This window comes from Echiichthys vipera (assembly GCF_963691815.1).
Source record: "Echiichthys vipera genome assembly, chromosome: 7".
In the NCBI taxonomy this organism is placed as follows: Eukaryota; Metazoa; Chordata; class Actinopteri; order Perciformes; family Trachinidae; genus Echiichthys; species Echiichthys vipera.
Genome location: NC_139832.1, coordinates 8,214,918 through 8,235,879, shown reverse-complemented (window position 1 = coordinate 8,235,879; position 20,962 = coordinate 8,214,918). Strand labels below are relative to the sequence as shown.

Here is a 20,962-nt window from a genome sequence, read left to right as displayed (position 1 = left end):
CAGAGTAGATCCTTCAGATTCTCTGTGTGAACCGCAGAGACAGCGGGAGGAGAAGCAGAGGGAGTGCACCGTGGAGGTGAAAGGGGGGAGAGGATGAAGGTTAGGGGACTAGGAATAAGAGGCAGTGAAGGGTGGGGTGGGTGCAGAGGGTACGAGAGGCATCCCTACTGGTCAGCAGGTCCAGCTCTATATGAAAAGGCTTATTTTTACTTTGGTACATGCGCATGATGGGAAATTCTCATATGCATGATCGCAGATACTGTCATGCCAGGAAGAGCAATTTGGCGTTAAGAGATAAGACTTCTTACCTGTGGATTTTCTTTGTAGTCATTGAACAAAAAGGATTTCACTCCAACGGAGCAGATAAACGGATAGGATCTGTATAAAATAAATATTTTTGTGTAACTCATATTTAATTAGAAAATGATCGCCTACTTGCAAACAGGCTAGCTGCCATACTGTGTGTAACGAACTTTCTTTAAAATAAGCAGTGTGTCATCTGTGAGGCCAGCCGCTCTGAAGACACCTGCTGTTGGGTGCAGTGTTCCAGTCACTGCAGACACACACCAACAGGCTTTCATTTGTTTGCATAGCCCCTGCAGAGCAACCCCATTTATTTCTGTAAACCTGGAACATCAAACAGGTACTTTTAGCTATTGTGTACAGCCTGTTCCCTCTCTGGTGTCGACAGGAATGACAAATAGTTGAGTAGATAAAGGCACCGTGGGCAGTAAGGGACCGCAACTTCCTGCTGTGAGGCCATTAATTAGGAAATCCAAAGGGTGCTTGACTTTGCTTTAATGTTTCATCTACCATATTATCTTCTCCTCACTATGATTTATTTTTATCTGCTCATTTACTGAGTAATTCATTTTGTTGTTACTACTGCCCCAGTTCCTTTGACTCCTATTTCAGGTGCTAGTGTTGTCGGAGTGTAGTGTACCTGTGTAGTTTTCTTACTGCCAGCGCTACCATTTGAGCATTTGGTAGGCAGCGTTTTCATAGTTGTCAGGCAAAATTGGTTTGATGTCTTGATTCCAAAGATTTCTTTGTCCTCTTTGTTCACACCGGGGGAACGTGTTTATATTGAATTATTCATACACATTCTCACTGTCAAACACAAATGATTTCAGATATCATCCCAGTGGAAATTCATCACGATCTCCCCCCCCTGTGTTTGCAGAGAGAGATGCTCAGTCATTCCCACCCCTTCATGCGACAAATCCTTCTCCATCCATCTATCTATTTATCTCTCTCTGTGATGGCTGGAACCTCAAATTCTCAACAGAGGTGAACTCAGTGGCCCCTCAGCCTGTGTGTCATTAACGCTGACCAGTAGCCCATCTCTATCTGCCTGTGATCTCTCGACCTCCCTGAGAGCCTGCCAACGGCACGCTCCACAGCGAGGGGGGGGGGTGCAAAGGGCGAGGGTTATGGGGGAGGGGGGACAACAAGGGAGGGTGGCTGGAAAGAGGTGAGAGGACAACGGGGAGGGATGGAAGATATAAAATGGAGAGTGGGGAGAAATGGGGGGAGGTGAATGACTAAGGTAGGAGGAAAAAAAAAAGCAAGTACATGGCTGAGATAAAAGGTGAGAGAAGAAAGTGGGGAAAGGCAGAAGCAAATTTAGGAAGAGGGGGCGAGTCACTGAGCAGGAAATTGATAGAGAAAGAGGAAAAGCATGAGAAAAGGAAGAGAAGGAGAGTGAGGGTGGCGGCAGGGGAAAATAGACGGAGGGAAGAAAGTCAGAGATCAGACCGGAGCGAGAGGGAGAGAGAAGAGATGCTATTTCAAGACCATACTTACTGATAATGTCGCTCTACTTCAAAGTGCAAAGCGTGCCTGTCATGCTCCTGTATGACTGCGCCTCTGGAGAATTTCCTCATAGATCAGATGATAAAAGGATGCCTGACAGTAGGGTGCGTGGGGCTCCTGCTCACACCGTGTCACATTCTTGGCTAAACTGTGGCAAAACATACTGAGATATCTGCTTTAATTTTGTCTCAATCAACACACAGCTGCTGACTGGAGGAGCTGGAGGAGATTCACAGGTGCAGCAAGACCAAACGCACCAAAGAGGATCGGGTAAAATCCAGGTACATTTAAGGATAAAGCATCAGCCATCATTTGTGTGATAAATCACATGCACAAAATAACACAAATTAGCGCTATGTAAAAGAAAATGGATCTACGTAGGTAAACATTTAACCGGAAGACATAGAGAAACACTCATCATTGATATTTGACTTCTATTATGATTGTTCTTTTTGGCATTTCATTTACATGCTTTGATGACTCAAACATCCCTGAAGTCATCAATCATTGAGCTTTAAGGCTTCACACTCAAGATTCCTGCAGTGTGGCAAACTTAATCTCTGCTTGACGAATAAACCATGCATCCTCTGTCTAAATGAATATTTAATTAGTTTAAATTTACATCATTTACATAGGAACTCTTAAACAATGTGCGGACCTTTGTTGGCCTCTTAATTAACGACACACAGCGCACTTCTATTAGAGATCCAGATTGTTTTATCTTTGTTTTCATATGATTCAGTTGTGTGTTTAAAGCAAAGCACATTGCAATTCTCAGCAAGTCTTTTTTTTATTATTATTGATACTACTGCCAATGGATTGATGGCATCCATTTACAGAAGACACACACACACACACACCAACAACAACAACAGATGGTCATCCATCTTCCCACTCCGACTCTTTTTCATTTGGTTTATACAGTGTGAATCTACAAATGTGAGGGTGTTCCTTTCATTAAATGGATAAAATGAAAAGAACCAAAATCCCAAAACATCACATCATTTGGTGATCTACTTTGATATCTCCCCCAATGACTCTCAACTCTATTGCAGTTGATATTTAACAGCATGTCAGCTGACAGCAACATTTCAGTAAGGTATCATCAAGTGATTCTCCAATATTGATTCATTCATTCATCTTCAACCGCTTGTCCCTGTCGGGGCCGTGGGGGGCTGGAGCCGATCTCAGCTGACATCGGGCGTGAGGCAGGGTCCACCCTGGACAGGACGCCAGTTTATCACAGGGCACATAGAGGCGGGGAGAAGGCCGGGATGCAAACCTGTGACCTTCTTGCTGTGAGGCGACAGTGCTAACCACTACACCGCCGTGTAGCCCGATTCTCAGATGTTTTTACGTTGTACAAAAAGTCTAATAATCGATGCTACATGACGCATGTGTTGTTTGTATGATTAACATATAAATATGTCAACTCTGCTCACTTTAACTTCAAGTGAAAATATACATAAGCCTATATACAAATGAGGAGCTCTTTTTTTCGAAAACGCTATAAATCCATTTGAATAGTTTTCAGGAAAATAAAATTTTTTACCTAGACCCACACATTTGGTTAATATTCACTTTATCTTGTCAAAATGGTTTTTATGGCTCAGTCTGAATGTGTTGAAGGGACGGACGAAACGAAAAACTCTCCCGCCATGTTGGATCGCATAGAACGCTCACTGAATTCTGATTGGTCGAGAGGACGTATCGCATTTAAGCTAAAAATAGGTTTGGCGCTGGTCGCGGTTTGGAAAGGAACTGCATCTTGAGACCATTTTAAACAAGGAAATATAGAGATTTGGCATGAAACATTGATGAAGCAGTGAATAGGTTCTGTATACAGCAGAGTGGCATGACATACAAATTTTTATAAAATTTGGCTTTTATCTCGTTTTGGAAAAAAGCTCTTCAAATACTTGTGATTTACGACCCATTTACAATTACATTGCAACCAAAAAAGCTAGAACTACACATCTGCCACTACATCTCATCCAATTTTCATTTGGGTAATATTTAGGTATTTAAAAGATGTTAAGAACATGGCACAGTATAACGAAATATTTATGTCTTTTTATGAAGCCCATATCTAAAATTGTAAACAGATACCTGAATAAATTAAAATGCTTCATCCAGTTTATATTAAATATGCTAGCATTTTCTGAAGGTGATTTCTGTAAACATACTCTAATTGATGGCAGAATGCCTTCACGACAGCTCCTTGCCCGCTTCAAGGAAACTGAAGATTTTATATTGTAAACATGCCGTTCATGGCTGCATACCAGCCAGCATACCTTCATGTATTGGAATCATATCCTACTCTGACACACTAAGTGGAGAGGAATAGAAAAAGTAGACCGAGATTCAGGTCTGAAATTCAAAGATATTTTCTGCTGTCATCAATGAGTCCAAAAATAAGTCTCTGTGGATGCTGCCAAACCCGTATTTCCACTAAATTAATTAGAGAAGTTATTTCAACAACACTCTGGTTCAGTTTCCTCCACACTTCCTCCTCTGAATGTTTGGAAACCTCATGGTTTCTCAAGATGGTATCAGAATCTTTTTTTTTTTTTTTTTACAGAAAGCACCAATATGTTCACAGCACTTTCTAAACTTTTATGAAATATTGGTGGTGTGATTATGACCTTGATGATATTGACATGCTGTAGTTATACATGCGTTATGAAGCCTTATAGCCACTTAAGATCCATTATCATTGTATGTAAGTGTATATAATGCACCACGGATATATTATTTGAAGTATATGTAAAAAAATGTTCATAATCAACAGACTGATTAGTTCAATCCTGTTACTTAGTCTGCCGGCGTTTGGATTTACTCGACTTTTGGAACAAGTCTAATTTCAGTCGGTCCACACTGAGTGTTGCTTTCTATGTTATTCACGATAGCTGAATTCCTGAGCTACAGTCGTTGACTAATAAAATGACCTTCCTTCCTTCTCTTGTCTGCTTTTATTCCCTTTCCCAATCTGTCATCCTCCCCTCTTTTCTTACAGCCCCCTTTTCTCTCAGGTTGAATCATAATCCAGTGGACGGCGTGAGAACATTGCTCGTTCCTGTGTCTTTCTACATGTGTGCCACTGTGTACTATGGCTTTTTATTCCTATGTGATGGTGAAAAATATTCGTGTAGGAATCGAAGCCATTTTACATGTGGTGAGAGAGCAACGTGACAGAAGCGGAAGCTCCTCGCCGCCTACTTGACAGAGCTCCTGGAGACTCATCATTCAAATTAGGAGTGAACTTATTGAAGTGCTGATCTGAGGACATAAAAATTAAGTCCGACTTTGTTGTTTGTGCACCTGTTTTTGCCTCCAGGCACAAGCAGCTTGTACTGCTTGCAGTGTTTGATGCATGTGGTGACAGCTGCAGTCCGCAGGGATGGAAGCTGGAACATTTGTCATGAACAAAGGAAGAAAAGAGCAAGGAGAGACCAATACAGATCTTTAATAAACCAACTTTAAGAGAGGCACTTAGTGAACCACTTTACAACTTGCAAGAGGCACTGCATTTCCCTTTCTGTCTCTGATTCTTTTGCACATTATTAAAATAAAACTTTGACATGAAGCATGACACCAAAACAACATTCTACCTACAATATTATACAATGTAAGATACATACAGTATAAACAAGATAAAGCACCTTTGCTGTAATAGTAAATACTATTCATAATTAAACAGTTGGAGTTACAAACACAGATGATTGAGTGTGTGATTGCTGTGTGGCATTATCAGTGCATGGGAAGAACTCCGAATACAGGTCTTGGGACTGTGATGTCCTTGTATGCACCTGAGTTTATACAATGGAAGCTTTCCTAATTTTGTGTTATTTCAGCCTGCATATGAAATACTTGGACGCTTTACACAGTATCTTTAATAAAGAGAGAACCAGTAAAAACAGTCGGATGAATGTACTGTAACTGCTACAGATCTCATGTTCCCTTCTGAGGACATTGGCATTCACATTACAATAAAACACGTTGTAGCACCAGGTAATGTTTATACAAAAGGCTAATATGATGAATGTCAATGCAGTACAGTAAAGTTAAAAAAGAATCCAAAATGAATATGTTGGAAGCATTTACAAAAAGGTGCACAGACAAAAGTCCAGGTCAGTTATGGTGTCATTTGGTCAACTGATAAGATTAAATGCAAAATGAACATGCATTTCTGAGAAGAAAATATTTTACTGTATTTTCAAGTATTCTTTTTTTCTTTCCTCAAGGTCAATGAAATATAATCTCTGAAACAGTTCATATCCAACAACAACAACAAAAAAAAAGCAGGGAAAAGGTTCAAAGACTTTCCCAACTAGCATATTCATTTTTGACCCAAAATTCATATCTGCGCTGCGTCCTCACATTTGTGTAATAGAAACACATGTACAAAGAAGACATAAAGTGACTACGTAAGTATTTAAAGATAGCATTTCACAGAAAAGAGCTGTGCAATCTCATTCACCATAATGAATTGTTTTAAACATATATAACTGTGAAATGTACAGTCTCTTATTCACAGATCCCTCACGCCCCACTCAGTTTATCGATTCTGACGTGTCCTTCCTTAAAGGAATCTTAAAGCTAGTGAGTTTTTGGCCAAACAGCTGGCTTAGGAGGTGGTTCTGGGACTCTGCTGTCCTGTAGGAATGGCTCTCCATTGACCTAACCCCCATCTTCGACCTAGATTTGTTCAAAGAATTGCTCATGGGAACTGAAGACACTTTGGAAATAGGGGAATGCAAAGGCCGCCCCAGAGGCCCCTTTTTGGCTTTGTAATCCCCGTTTAAAGGAGTCACGGAATCAGCTTTCTTTTGTGTGCAGCTATCAAGCAAGCTTCTTTTCGACGGCGCCAAGTTTGAAGTCTTGCACTTGGAAACGATTTTGTTGCTGACGGCGTCATCCCGCACTGAGGAGAGCACAGGGTAGTCGTTGGGTCCATCTGACTTCCTTTGCAGAGAGGGATTTGCACACTTGCTGGGGCGGAATTTCTTGAATTTCTTGGCCCGAGAGTCAACACCAAAGTTCTCCTGTGTAGCTGGAGAGGAAACCCTTTGCAGGCTGTGAGGGGATTTCATGTCTTTCCTCTTCTTCTGCGGTCTCACGGATTCTTTGTCCTCGTTTGAGGCTGAGGCGTTGAGGGAAACCTTGGAGGGGAGGATTGGGGTGGACTCTGTAGCCTTCGTGCTGCTTATTGTAGTGCCGTTTTTAGGGTTGTCAGACGTTTTGGCTGGGGAAACTTTGTCTTTCATCTGACTGCTACCTTCCTGCTCAGCACCTTGAGATAAAGTCAGCTGTTTGCTGTCATTATTGGAAGCTTTCGATGTTTGATGCCACTGCTCATCATCCCTCTGTTGGTCCATCACATCAGCAGATAATTCATGCTTTGAGTCAGGTGTCTTTGAAATGGTTTGATTTTCTCTTAAGCTGATAAAAGAGTCCTTACCAGGTGCAAGTGAATCTGTTTTTTCCCTCGTCTCGGCTGGGTCACCTTCAGCAGAACTTTCCTCATCCTTTACAGTCTCAGCCCCTCTACTACTACTCTCTTTAGGTGCCGACCATGTCTCTGCTCTAATGCAGACTGACTCATTCTCCTCTTTCACATCGCATGGTTCGGTAATTGATTTCCCATTACCCTCTTTATCAAGAAGAGGTGAGCTGGTTGGGTCAATATCTTCTTTCTTGGGTGTAGCAGGTTCTGAAGAGCCCGTAAAAATACATTTCTCTAACTCTCCAAGTTGTTCAGAGTAGTCCTCAGCCATGTCCTCAGTCTTCACATTTGTATTGCTTGTGTCATCGTGGTGTTCATTTATGATGGTCTGTGTGGAGTCGTCTGCTGTGGACACAGAGGGTTTTGAAGGCTCCGAGTTTTGATTTAAGTGCACTGAGCTTACACTGGCGATGCCGCTGTCTGAGCTATTTTCCTGCTGACTGTCAGCGAGAATTCTCCTCTTCTTACTTGCAGGAGAATCACATTCATCTTCTGTGGACGCAGATGCTTTGACAGGTCTGAGAACACCTCGGAATTTGAAAATTTTGTTCCCCCCTGACAGGTGCTTTTCCATGTGCCGATCAAACTGCTCCTTCTTAGAGAAGGTGTAGTTACAGGTGCTGCAGATGAAGGATTTTTTAATCACATGCATGACGTCAGCACAGAGCTCACAGGTGTAGAGGGTGGTGTGTTTTGAATCCAGCTCGTCCACCTCCTCGTGTGCTCTCTTCAGGTGGCCTTTTAGCTCCTGAGCCTCCTGATAAGAGACAGGGCATTTGTGACACAGGAAAATCTTTTCCAAATTGTGAACCACTAAATGTCTCTGCAGTTTGAAGGGTTTAGGGAATTGTTTCCCACAGTGGTGGCAGTCTCTTGAGGGGTCTTTGCAGTTGGGATGCATTTCCACACTTTTAGGTGTTTCTGTTTTGTGGATGACCTCGAGTGGGGTAAATGTGCTCTGCCTCCCACCCGCTCCACTGCTGCTTTTAGTTTTGTGAACTTTTGGCTCAGCCCCCTCAGAGGTTTTCCCCTCTCCCACAGCTCTGTCTGCAGAAATAGCTTTTTCCTGTTCTTTAGTGGCTTTGCTGGATTCTCTGTTGGCTTTGCTGGGGCGGTGCTGCATGATTGAGGTGATAAAGTTCTTCACGGCTGTCTCCTGCATGAAGCAGCCTGGAATGCCCAACATGGAGCCTTGAGTCTGACCCCTCCGGGCAAACTGCGTAGCATGCTCTCGTAAATGTTCGTTGTACATCCACACATCTGATATCTCCTTCAAGCACATTCCACAGGTCCAGATACCGGTTTTATTCTTGGCATGTTTTTCCCTAAGATGGTCTCTCAGTTGCTCCCTGGAGCTGAATTTACGCTGGACACACATGTAGCAGGTCGGAGGTGGAGAGGGGTTGTGCGAGAGTTTGTGAAAGTTCAGCTCACCCAGGGTGAGGAACCAAGTGAAGCACACTTTGCACTTGTACTGCTTATCTTTGACCTTTATTCCACCATCTTGTCGTTTCCTTCCTCGCCGCTCCGTCACTTTCTTGGACTTTTCATCATCTCTGTTCTCCACGTCAACAGTTGCAACAATAGGAGGGGCCACTGAGATATCTTTTTTAGAGTCGAAGAACTGAATCTCAGGAAGTTGAAATGTGGTATTGATGTTTTGGATGTCAATGTTGTGGAAGGTTTGGGCACTCTTTGTGACACATGGCTCTACAGTGTGGGGGGTAGAGGGCAAGGGCAGAGGGCTGGGTGCAGTTGGCTCTTCTGCTTTACAAGTGCTGGGGTCAGAGGGCACCGTTGTGCCTGTATCCCTGGAGCCACTCCATTCAATTGAAGATTTATCAACAGTGCTCTCGAGTGGATTCGAGGGGCTGTTTTCAGTCTCTTTAACGTTCTCATGAACATCCTGCTGATCACTTTGTTTAACTTCTGACGACTCCTTGACATCAGTCTTTAATGTGCTGTTGTGGCACATATTCAACATGATGGCATCATCGATAGATATCGTCTCATATTCACAGCGGTTAGTTTGATTGTCAGTAAACGTCTGCTCTGCTTGCTTTTTCATGTACTGATCTTTACTTTGTATGAAGGTGTCTGAAGGAGGGTAGTTCAGAGTGACGTTCGAGTCCGGCGATTGCTTCTGTCTTTTGTTTTTTTTGCTGTACACCCTCGGACACTTTTTCCTTTTTGCCTCCTCATCTCTGGGGAACAGCTGTGAAAATGTGGTGTCATCATCAAGTAAGGCCTTCAGTTCGGGACTTATACCGGGAGGACTGAGAGGGGAACGGTTCAAACAGGAGAGAGGATGTGTCTCGACTGAGGGGCCACTGTTTTTCTCACATTTTATCTCGATGGCTGCCACTTTTCTAAGAATCTCTTGGGCAAGGCTCTTTTCTGATTCTTTCTGTTCACACATCTCTTCCACAGTGCACATTGTCTTTATGGGCTCAGCATTTTCTCTCATTGTATCCTTGTCTACAAATACAGCACTTTCTGCATTGTTATCTAGACATGCTTCCCCATTTGCCATCTCTGTCATGCTTGTGCATTTCATTTCCTCCATATCAGTGATTTGATTTAGTGCCATAGTTTCATTAAGTACATTTGTCTCTTTTGTTGGAGATCTGGGTGTATTGTCAAAGCCAGAGTTAGAAGCAATGTTGTGAGGGGATTTCTCAGTTCTGTCACTGATGTTCACCTGGTCTGTTGGAGACTTAGAGAGTTGTTGAAGTCCACTGTTTTTGAATTCAGGCGTTATAGCTTGAAGTATGTCTGTTTTTAATATATTCAGAAGCTCATCAGAGAAAGGGTCAGACTTTACCTCACTGTTTTTGTTCTTTCTAGCTTTGTTGTTCTTCTTTGCTTTTGTTGGCACAAGAGGGTTTTGATGTCCTATTTCACCCACTGCCACTGCATTTGTCTCACTTGCCATTTCCTCCAGGACTGACGCAGTCTCTGATGCTTTAGATGTGAGGATGCCACTTATCTCTGGCAGCCCATCTATTTTTGTTGGATAACAGGTCTGTGAATCATCTTTATGTTCTTTCTCTGTAGTTTGTGAAGCTTCATAAATAAGCATAGTCCCCTGATGGGTTGATGTTGTGCTTTGTGGGCCAATGTGTTTTTCACTTCTGATCAAATGTTTCATGGCCTTATGTCTCTTTAACCCAGGCACAGTCCTGAAAGACATGAGGCAGATTTCACACAGCACTTTTCCCTGTTGTGCGTTGTTCTGTGTCTTTTTTTGTGTTATTTCTTTGTGTGCTTGGTGCATTGTTGCACACTGGCCATTCTCTATTGCCGGTTGCTTCTCTGATGTGCCTGGTGGAATAGGCCTTTGTTCATTTTCATGGACGACAAGTGGCTTAAGAGTGGGCGGACTATCTGAAATGTCTTTTCTGATAAGTGTACAGTCCTCAGCAGAAGCCTCATGAGAATCTACATTCTCTGATTCATCCTTACTTAGCAGATCAGCATGAATAGGCAAATGCTCAGGTCCAGCTTGATCATGGCAAACCTCCAAGTCTGTCTTTACATTACCAGCTGAGGAATCTTTGTTTCCGATTTCAGGTGGGAGACCCAATGAAAAACATGTGACTTTAATACTCTGCTGGTGGACCAGTGGTTCATCTAATGAATTCAGTTTAGCTTCAGGGTCTGAATTCAGTGATGCCGCTGTGTCCGTTTCAGTTTTGTTAAAAATCAGTGCAGGGTTAACTCTCAGGTCACATGGTGTACAGTCATCTCTGGGACTCCGCTTGATGCCTGGATTCTCTTCAGATTTACTGGCAGGTGAAAGTGGTATGTAGTCGTATTGATTCAGTTGTGGAGGTTTGTCTGAGATGCTGTTGTAGTTTAGAGGGCTGAGCTTGAAATCATATATGGGATCTCTCTTTTCAAGACCATCTGACACTTCTGTTGGTTTTGCTAAGCTTGTAACAGGAAGTGGAGAGGGAATGGTGGTTTCACAGCTGGGGATTTTACACTCTATGATCCCCAAGTCCAGGGGAGGTGGGCTTATCAAAGAATACTCCATCTCAGCTGTTGTATCCAACTGTTTGTCACTGTTTAAAGCCTCTTCGATGTTGCCGTCATCTTCCTTGTTTATAGCCAATTGCATATTTTGAATTGAGCCTCGGTTAACACACATATCACCACAATTGCTTTGTGACGGGCGTGAATCCTCTTCTATGTCCCATTTCTGCATGCTCATTTGATGAGAGGTTGATAAAAGAGGACTGACTGCTGGGGCAGTGTGTAGAAAAAGACTTTCTTCCACCTCTTCTCTGTATGGTGAGTTTTGGTGACTTGCCATGAAATCGATAGGAAGGTGTTCTTTGATGTCCTGAACATTTAAAATCTCTTCTTGTTTCTGAAAGGTAAGACCTGTTTCAGATTGTAGTGAGTCATTAAACGGAGTAACTTTGCAGGAATCATTGTCGATAATGCCGTCAGACTGTGAAAGAACCGATGATCTGTGTCCCTCTATGGTCTGGGTGTCTCGGAAGGGTGAGCAATGACTAGTGCTCTCTGTATTGGTTTCCAGCAGTATTGGGCTGCAGGGCTTATCTGTGGTGAATGCGTCCACGGACAGATCAGTTCTTGGGCTTGTACCATAAGTCTTGGAAGGACTGCAGGTTGTAGATGGTGATAGTCCAATCAAAGCATCCTGTTCTGCTGTTATTTCTTCATTTACACTGTCTGAGCACTCCATTTTTAATTCATTCGCATGTAAACTCATATCTACAGCAGTATTATGGATGTTAGTTGGTTCTTCTTCGACTGCTGTTTTAATGACATTCACTTTCTCGCCAATGTCTGGACCAGCATCAGGCAGACCTGGTGATAAAGGATAGCTGAAAGACTGACCTGTGATTGCCTCTGCTTTCTCATAACCATCTGTGGTCAGATGTTCTTCACCGTCAATACTATTTTTAAGTAACTGATTCACATCGTCAGCCGCGTTACTGCTCCCGCCGGACTCCTCAACCACATGCGGGTCATGTGCCACCATGCTTGAGCAGCAGGCAGACTCAATCAAATTACTATTCTTGGTGATGTCCTCCTCTGATGTGACTTTAGTCCCATCCTCGCTATCATTGTTTTCCGTGGGCTCACTTGTCTGTGATGAAATTGGCTGGTTTCCGCAGACTGAGGGGTCAGTGCTGTTAGAGAGAGATGACTGTGACTCATTCAGAATGAATTCGATACCATCCTTCCGCTCATTGATATTTGGAGGTGATAATATATTCTCCTCCCTGGTAATTGCTTCCTTTTCGCCGTGATCTTCTCTCTCAACTGCATCAGTTGCCTGGCATTCAATTTCTTCATGTTGTTGACTCGTGAGAGAGGTGACATTCAGCTCCTCGTGTTCTGATATAATGGGTTCTTTTTTGAATATAGAGTCTGATATCACCTCCAGGCTTTTCATGAGATTTTCTGTATATCTCTTCTGTTCTAAAATCTCTTCCTTTGTTTCAACTGGAGTCTCATTTCCGGCGTTTCTCTCCACTGATTTCTGGTCATGGTGGAGCTTTAGCTGTTCAGTATGTAAGGCTGTGGTGATAAAACTTGGCGTATCATTATCTTTTTCAGTGAAATGTTCAAGTGCCCCAGGTTCATTGTGAATTTCAGAGTGTGGATTGTTGTGCCCACCGATTAGCTCAAACTGGAATGGACTGGACCACGGTTCAGTAAAAGGCTCTGAAGGCAAACTGGTCACTTGTGCATCTATGGTTTGAACAGGACACCTCATATCCAAAACAGTGCCTTCACTCTCTGACTCATCACTCAGACGTAAAGGTGAAAATTTGCTCATTTTCAGCTGCTTGGGGACATCCTGAGCTAGTGAGGGTGGGCTTTCCAGCTTAGTTGTCTGCAGCTGGTTTTCAAGCTCATTCACTATTCTTTTTATCTCTAGTTCATCCTCTGATGCGCAGCTGTTGAGATTTGCACTGTAGTCAATTATTTTTTGTGGCAGAGACAAAGGAACGTGATTATAATCGGGTTTCTTTTCATTTGATTTCTCAGAGCTGTCTTTGTACTGAGATATCTCATCTGGTAGTACAGGGCTAACTATAAGGTTCCAGTCTCTTTGTTCCAGAAAGGATGAAACAAACTCTTCACTTTTATGAGCCGGGTTCTCTATCGAATGGAAACCGTCTTTCTGAATCGGCATATCTGAGTAAAGCCCACTGTCAAATCCTGTGAGATCCCCGAACATTGATGAGGTGTCAAATGAAAGTGGGGATTTCAAGAGCCCCTGTTCCTGATCCAGTGGGTAGGGCATGAGGTGGAGTGGATCCTTTTGTGTCAATGGACCTTGGCTTTCAGTTGCAGATAGGCAAACCTCATCCATCAAAGAGGTGCAAAGAGATGCTGGCTTGTGTGCATCTAGGTCATTGACTAAAGTAACCTCTTTCACCATGCAGACACTGTCGCTCTGTTTTTCAAATGTGGTACTGGCTGATAGCCCTGGCTGTGTGGCTTGGGGCCCCTCGCTTCCTTTGCCTTTTGTGTTTCTGTCAATACTGAAATCAGTTTCTTTGCTAATGGTGGGAGAGTGTGCATCAAATTGTAGTGGCTTAGTAACTGTACTGCTACAGTGTGTTGGTTCTTCTTTGGGGCACAGATGGTCGGTTCTCTGTAGGGTGTTTCTGTGTGACCTGACTGTTGTGCCACTTTCTTTTCTGGGACACGACAGCTTTTCTCTTGATTTTGGATTGTGAGGGAGCCGGCTTTTTTCAAAGGTTTTGATTGGGTCTTTTGCTTTTTGTGAGGATGACGCGGATTCAGCAACTTCTGGACTTGAATTATTCTTCTTTGGATCATCAGTACTGTCTTTGTTATCAGACAGAATGGCTTTGTCAGTATTATACTTCTTGGCAGATTTAGTGAATGTCAGTGCTAGTGTGCTGGAGTCTTTGCATAACTTTTGCGGGGAGGACCTTTCGTAGGTTTTTTGCTCTGGAGACTCTTTCTTTTTGACATCTGTCTTCTTCTCACAGTCGGAGTCAGTGCGGTCAGTGCTTTTGGGGCTGTTGATACTATCGCTTGAAACACTCACGGATGTGCTGAGCTCACTGCTTGTGGAAGACCTGCTACCCCTCCTCCTGAGCCTCTGGTGGGAGCCATGTTTCTCTGGAGAGAGAGAAACCTCCTCGCTTTTTTTCACCTCAAAACACTCCTTCGACTCATGTCGCCATGCTGCCTGGTCCCTCTCACTCCTTGCTCGCCATTTGCACTCTTTGGTGTATGTGTATTTACACCGACTGCTTTGATTCAGTCGGCCTTGGCTTGCTATTTTAACAGGCTCACATTCATCATCTGAGTCCGAGACATAGTCATATTCTCCGAATGCAGGGTTCTGTACAGTGGGAGTCAGTCTCTCCATCACTAAGGAAAACTGGAGGTTTTTTGTACCTTTAACATGGAGCTTATGGAGCTTATTTTTTTGTTGAACTATTTTGTGAATGAGTTCTTTGCTCCAGGTGCCCCCTCCAGTGCTTTTCCTCTTGCTCTCTTTCACTGCAGTTCTTGATGTTGGAGATGTGGAGGCCTGTAAAGATGTTGACCCTCGAAGTGCAGAGCTGTCTTGAAAGCTTTTAACACCACAACGCTCAGAAAACTTGCTCGATAAGAGAAACCTTTGTGTACTTGTGTTTTCCTCCTCACTCTTGCACAGTTTTCTTGCCTCTTTCACTTTGCTGTCTTGTTCCCCCGTCTTCTCCCTTGAGGCGAATCTTGAATTTTTATGAGAGACTTCTTTTTTTGCGTTAATTTGATCATCTTGTCCCAAATTCGGAGATATTTTCTCAAGTTTGATTTCTGTGGACTGTTTATCTGTCTCAGGGTTCTCAACATCAGAGTCATAGAAATACTTTCCCTGTGTGAAAGACCTGTCATCCCCAGCCACTTGTTTATTTTTGCTCTCAAAGACCAGGGATTCTTTGGTTTTCAGGCATTGCTTGTTTGATGTTGCTTTGACAGTGGTGAGGTCATCATCCACAAATGCATCGATAAAGCTACTGTCTATCTCTGCATTGTCTGATTGGTATCCCAATCCGTTCAAGGCTTCTGTGATTAGGCTGTCTAATTTGGCATCCTCCATTTCCAGCTCAGGGAGATGCACGGGGAGGTTACCAGGACCAGAGAACAAGTTAAGTTTCATTGGATCATCCTTGTTGTCTCCTTTTGTTTCGCTGTCTGATATCAGCTCTCCGTTTTTATTGAGGCCCAACAGAGATAGGTGAAGGTCAGACGGGCACCTTGACATCGAAACATTTGACACAGATGACACTGCTTTTGCTGATTCTGTGTGAAACTTTCGGCTGTCCTCCATCTTTGATATGTCTTTGAGGTCATTTTGTGCAAACATATGCTGTGCACAGTATTGCTTATGGCCTAGAAAGGAAGCCAGGTTGTTGAAATTCTGATCACACTGCTTGCATGTCAGAAGCACATCTAATTGGTCAAGATTTGCTGCGGCTAATGAGGTCGCTAACAGCTGATGTGCAGAGTACGGTGGCGGCGGCTGGTGATGCTCCACCCCAAAACTGTCCATGTAACCTTTATTTCCATCCATAGTAGTCTTTGGATGTGCACTGTTTTGCAGGTAGCTCATCATGTCATCTTTGGCTCTGTCTGGTGCATAGGGCAGGTTTCGTGGAGCATCAGAATGAAACTGGTGAGGATGAGAGCTCAGATGATCGGAAGGTAAGTGTGTTTTGGCTTGGGGCTGGTGATAAAATGGGTGAGGGGGTGCTGACTTTGACATTTGACTATCCTCTGAACTGATGTTAACAGGACTGGTGGATGCAGGGGAGAGGGAAGAGCAGGTGCTACTGGATGCAGGGTTATGAACTGGTGAGGGCAAAGGTGATTCATAAGGCGCAACCATCATAAGTCCCATAGGTGGGACCTGTAATGGGGGATAGCTGTAGTTTCTTGATGCTGCTGGAAGAGACTGGTTGAGTCCAAAATAAACGGTCTTATTTTTGGATTCACATACTTGTGCGTGGCTCATCTCAATTTCAAAAGTTGAGACTGCATTACTGCTGTGTTTTATAGTCTCCTGTCTTTGATTTGAAAACCCATCACTGGTTCTGCTGTTCTGAAATGAGCTGGGTTTTTTCAGGGAGCTGTGTTTATGTGATTTACTTTCATCCTGCCAGTCAGAGGGGGTAGCCATGTAGGCTAATTTTTGATTGCTTATTTGCCTAGATAACTGGTTTTGCATGGCCGAGGTTGGCCGGATCTGTTGCCAGGTCATTCTGCTATTTTTAGATGAATTTTGCATTTGGTCAAGTGCTGGCTGGTTCTGAAACTGAAATTTGTCATTCATATCACTATACTGAATTGTGTTTTGATCAGTAGGTGAATATGTCTTATTAGGCCCCTCCCATGAGTGTGGTATCCTATTTAGAACCTTATTATTGATGTTTTTATCAAAAGGCATTGATCCTGTATGAACGTTACTGAGTGGAGAGTTGTTAAATGTTTCACTGGAAAAGTGCATTTGGGAGCCTTGACCTGAAATATTTTTTGCATGGTGCACACTTCCTTGAATGAGTGTTCTTTGGTTGGCAGCTGTGTCTTTGGTGTGGCAGTTCCTCTTACTCCCCGAGGTGATGGCTGCATCCATACTGTCTGCCTGTGCAATAGAGTCTGTGCTCTCAGGTGGTGTAGTTTTCCCCTGCTCTGACTGCTGCGAGCTGGAGCCAGAGCTATCACTACTGGCTGAGTCCTCACTCAGATTTCTGGGACACTGGATGGAGGATGTTACCCCTTGAATAAACTGTGACTGTGAGGGTTGAGGATAAGAGTTTCTATCCTCTGGCTGGTGTTCATTACTGAACTGAGTGCTATTCTGAACAATGTTTTGCCCTTCTCCGGGTGTAAAGGAAAAAGAGTTGTGGGTCACACGAACAGAACCTAACGACGAGTCTGTAAAGTCTTGAGATTGGGGGTTCTGTTCACAAGGAAAAGAGTCAGAGGTTGATTCTTCCAGAAAATGATATCCATATTGAAATGGACCAGACACAAATGCGCTTGCCTTCGTAGATTCCGTAAGGGCAGTGGATTTTTGTGATGACACACCATAGTTAGCACCATTAAAAGTCCTTTCAGGAGACTGCCATACATTTGAGCCACTCAGCTGAAAGTCAGCAAGGATCAGCTGACTGCCGGGCTGTGTGCTGTTGTTCTCCATTGAGGCAGGCTGCTGCTGCTGCTGTGACAGGGGTGGATGTGGGTGGGATGATGTTCCACTTGAGGAAACCAGTGCCTGTGAGGTATAGCTTGGGGAGGTAAGGTTAGAGGAGGCCTCCTGGAAGCAGCGGCTATAGTTGAGCTCTTCCTGCTGTAGTTCGGCCTCTCTCTCTGGTATACTTGGGACGTGGAATCTGTAGCTGCCCGAGACTGGGCCACGACTGGTCTCCAACTTCTTGGGTGGCGCAACCTTCTGCTGTGGGTAGGCAATACCAATGGTGGGGTTGGAGCGTGGATTTGTGATGCTAAGTCTGTACAGCTGCTGCGGGTTGGCACGCTCCGTCTTTCCTGACCGCTTCCCTTTCTCTCGGCTGCGGCCCTTTCCAGTTGGGGACTGGGGGCTGCCTTTGCCACTCGACCAAGTCCTGTCAGCGGCAAATTTTGATCGGTTCTGTAGTGACCTGAAGTCAATCTTCCCTGTCTGCTGTGGCCGAATAACAGCCTCACGCTGCTGAGGACAGTCCCTTCGCTTCTCTAGTTTTTCAACTTTGGCCCCTCTGCTGCTTGCTCTGGCCTCAGTGCCTGTGTTTGAAAAGTGCTCTGAAGACTCCTTTGTGGTTTTGTCACTCTGCTGTTCCAGCGCTGTCCCTTCATCCTGCAGTTTGGACTCAGCAGCCAGCTCTTTGACAGCATGCAGTCGCTGAGTCTCTCCTGCCATGGTGCACAATGCGTGCTGTGAAGGCCTGGTCCTCAGAAGTGCTATCTGGGAGATAGGGGCATCATCTGAGTGGTATGAATCAGTAAACGTCCAGTGGCAGGAACTGCAGGGACAGGGCTGCTTGCTGCAGGCTCATCTCTTCACTTTCATTGTGAACCACTTATCGGAGCAAAGCAGACCTGGAAGGAAAAGAGAACAGAGAGGATCAGATGTACAGCTTTTACTTTTCAATTAAAAAAAGGATATATGTGATCATATTATGTGCTTTTTTTCAAACAAAATCTGGCAGTACTATTCAAAAATGCAAACAAAGCATTAAACTCCATCCATACAAGAATTTGCATCTTTAAAACCCGACCAAAAAAACATGTCTTCTTTAGTCCTTGACTGAGATTAAATGCAATTACAATGTTCCTAATTTCTGCCAGCAGAGAGCACTATTGCAGCATTTCATCATGGTGCTGTCACTGCACAAAGAACCAGTGTAATCAATGGGGAATTTCAAAAATACTGCCAAAGTCATACTCCAATTCTTGGAGATACTACTAACACTTAAATTGTTTATTCCTGACAACAAATAAGACATAAAAAAAAAAAAAAAGCAAAAACAGTTTCATCTGAGAGTTGGATTCCTGCTCTACAGCAAATTGATGGCTGTACAAGTATCACAGTCAAAATCCTCCCCATAAACAATCGCACAAAGAAACCAGTTTGGTCTTGAAATGATGAAGCTCAGTGCTAAGGATGAGAAAAATATAGTACGTGGATCCAAAACGCACTGCCAGTAAATGAATCACAGACTCCTTAAGAGCAGGGACACAACAATGCCACAGTGTTCTATTGCTATAGAGGGCTGCAGGTTTAGATCATGGAGGAATATCATGGATTAGTCAGTCAGCCATTAGACAGTGAGAACTGTGGGCACGCTGACGTCTGTTGCCTTTTCTCAGGCAACCTAGACACAGCTTCTCAGGTCCCAGTTTACTTTGGCCCTCCACTGCCTCGGCTTTACTTGAGGTCAGGACCAGATGAAGCTTGGAGTTAGCACCAAAATGTAATTTCTAGGCCTGGTAACCAAACTTCCATCCCACCCTTTTATCTGTTTCCCCTGGCTATTCCCAAAGCACCACAGTTTGGGGTGGCCTAGAGGTTGGAGAAAGCACCATTTAGCCAGAGGATTTAGGTTTAAGATTTGTTTTAGTTACCATCCTCACTGCTGAAGTTTCCTCGAGCAAGACACATTCTGACAGTTTAAGGGGGCGCTCGTATTGTTTTTATTAGTTGAAGTCAATAAAATGTGTACAGTTACATTCCAGAAAGGCTGCATGAATGTGACACCTATTAGTTTGGTGACCGAGTACACACATACTGCACACCTGCAGCAGGATGCATCGTTTCTCTGTTCCATACATTTTCTGTGAGGGAAAAGCAGCCAGGATATTAAAAACATGTCCACATTTACCCTCAGATTGCAAGAGATAGATAATCATTAATAAATTAGTGTACAAAATAAATTGTATATACTTTCAATATATTGTTATCAAGAAGAAGCTAATCTGTTTGAGTATATATCCCCCCATCAAAGATGCATTAAATGTCCACCAAAATGCCGTCCTCACCAATCTGTATGAGGTTTTTGTTTCATAGTCATTTTAAGATCAGTAATAGATGATGGGGGCCTCTCTACCAGTCAAGAGGCTTACTCTTTATCAGCAAGCTTACTGTAATGCATTGATTTAATTCAAGGATTGTATTCTACAACTAACAAGCAACTTCCTGTTGCTGAAGCATGTTGTTTTGGGAGGAAAGAAGCTGCAGAAAATATTATTATCATTAAATTATCATTATTATTATTACTACATATGAGTGTGTGGTGAGGCCCTAGAGCCAAAAAAAGCATGCAATGTTTTTTAGAAAAGATCCACTTTTAGGTAGGTGTAGTCAATATGAACACTATAGCACCTATGGTAACTCACAGTTCTCTTTAAAATATACAAAAATATTTATTTCTCAATTGCAGTTACCTCTATATTGAAGGCTGCACGGAGAAAAAAAAAAGTAAAACAAAATTCTGCAGCACATTTTGTGGAGATGCTATCTGATCGTGTCAGCATTGAGGTTATATAATAAGAGTGTTTGACATCACATTAGTGCTGATTATCAGGGAGATGATGACAGACGGCGCACAAATGAATTCTTTGTGGACTCTGGTTAACATGACAAAGCCACCTGCAATCATGATGAAACTAGTCCTGTTGTCAGCAGTTCTTAGTGAAATGTCTTGTTGCTTTATTAATGGTATAAGTCTTAAAACGGCTTGATGTAGTGACTGCTTTACAATGTAAATGAGAGCTCACAGCCAGAGTGGAGTGGACTACAGAGGCTTTGGGGGTCCTTTCTGCAGATATGCGGTCTTCAAAGCGACCTCTCACAGGCAGAGAGAGGAGGAAAGAGATGCAGAAATCCGATATGATGGCTAGGCCTACAGCATTATGTCTTGAGGGTTATGTTTACTTCCACAGACCAGTAGCCAATATGTCAAGATACCACCTGACAAATCGAATAGAGAGATATGACCCTCCACTTTTACCCAGAGGGATCACTCTCTGCCATGTGTTTCCTTGTCTCATCCTCTGGTAAACTTCCCAGAGGTATTTAGCAGGTTGGGAGGGAGGCTTGAGGCTGAGACCTGGCTGAGTTTAGGCCTGGTT

At 43.4% G+C, this 20,962-nt stretch overlaps 1 protein-coding gene across 1 annotated transcript in view; it reads right to left on the bottom strand.

The window, feature by feature from the left end:
• Positions 1–5,265: 5,265 nt before the first annotated feature.
• znf469 (zinc finger protein 469) overlaps positions 5,266–20,962 on the bottom strand; it is a 64,493-nt gene continuing 48,796 nt past the window's right edge. Inside the window, exon 3 of the mRNA XM_083916909.1 lies at positions 5,266–18,430. Within this exon, the coding sequence (XP_083773035.1) occupies positions 6,369–18,251 (11,883 nt within the window). The 5' untranslated portion in view covers positions 18,252–18,430 and the 3' untranslated portion in view covers positions 5,266–6,368. The remainder of the gene's footprint in view (positions 18,431–20,962) is intronic.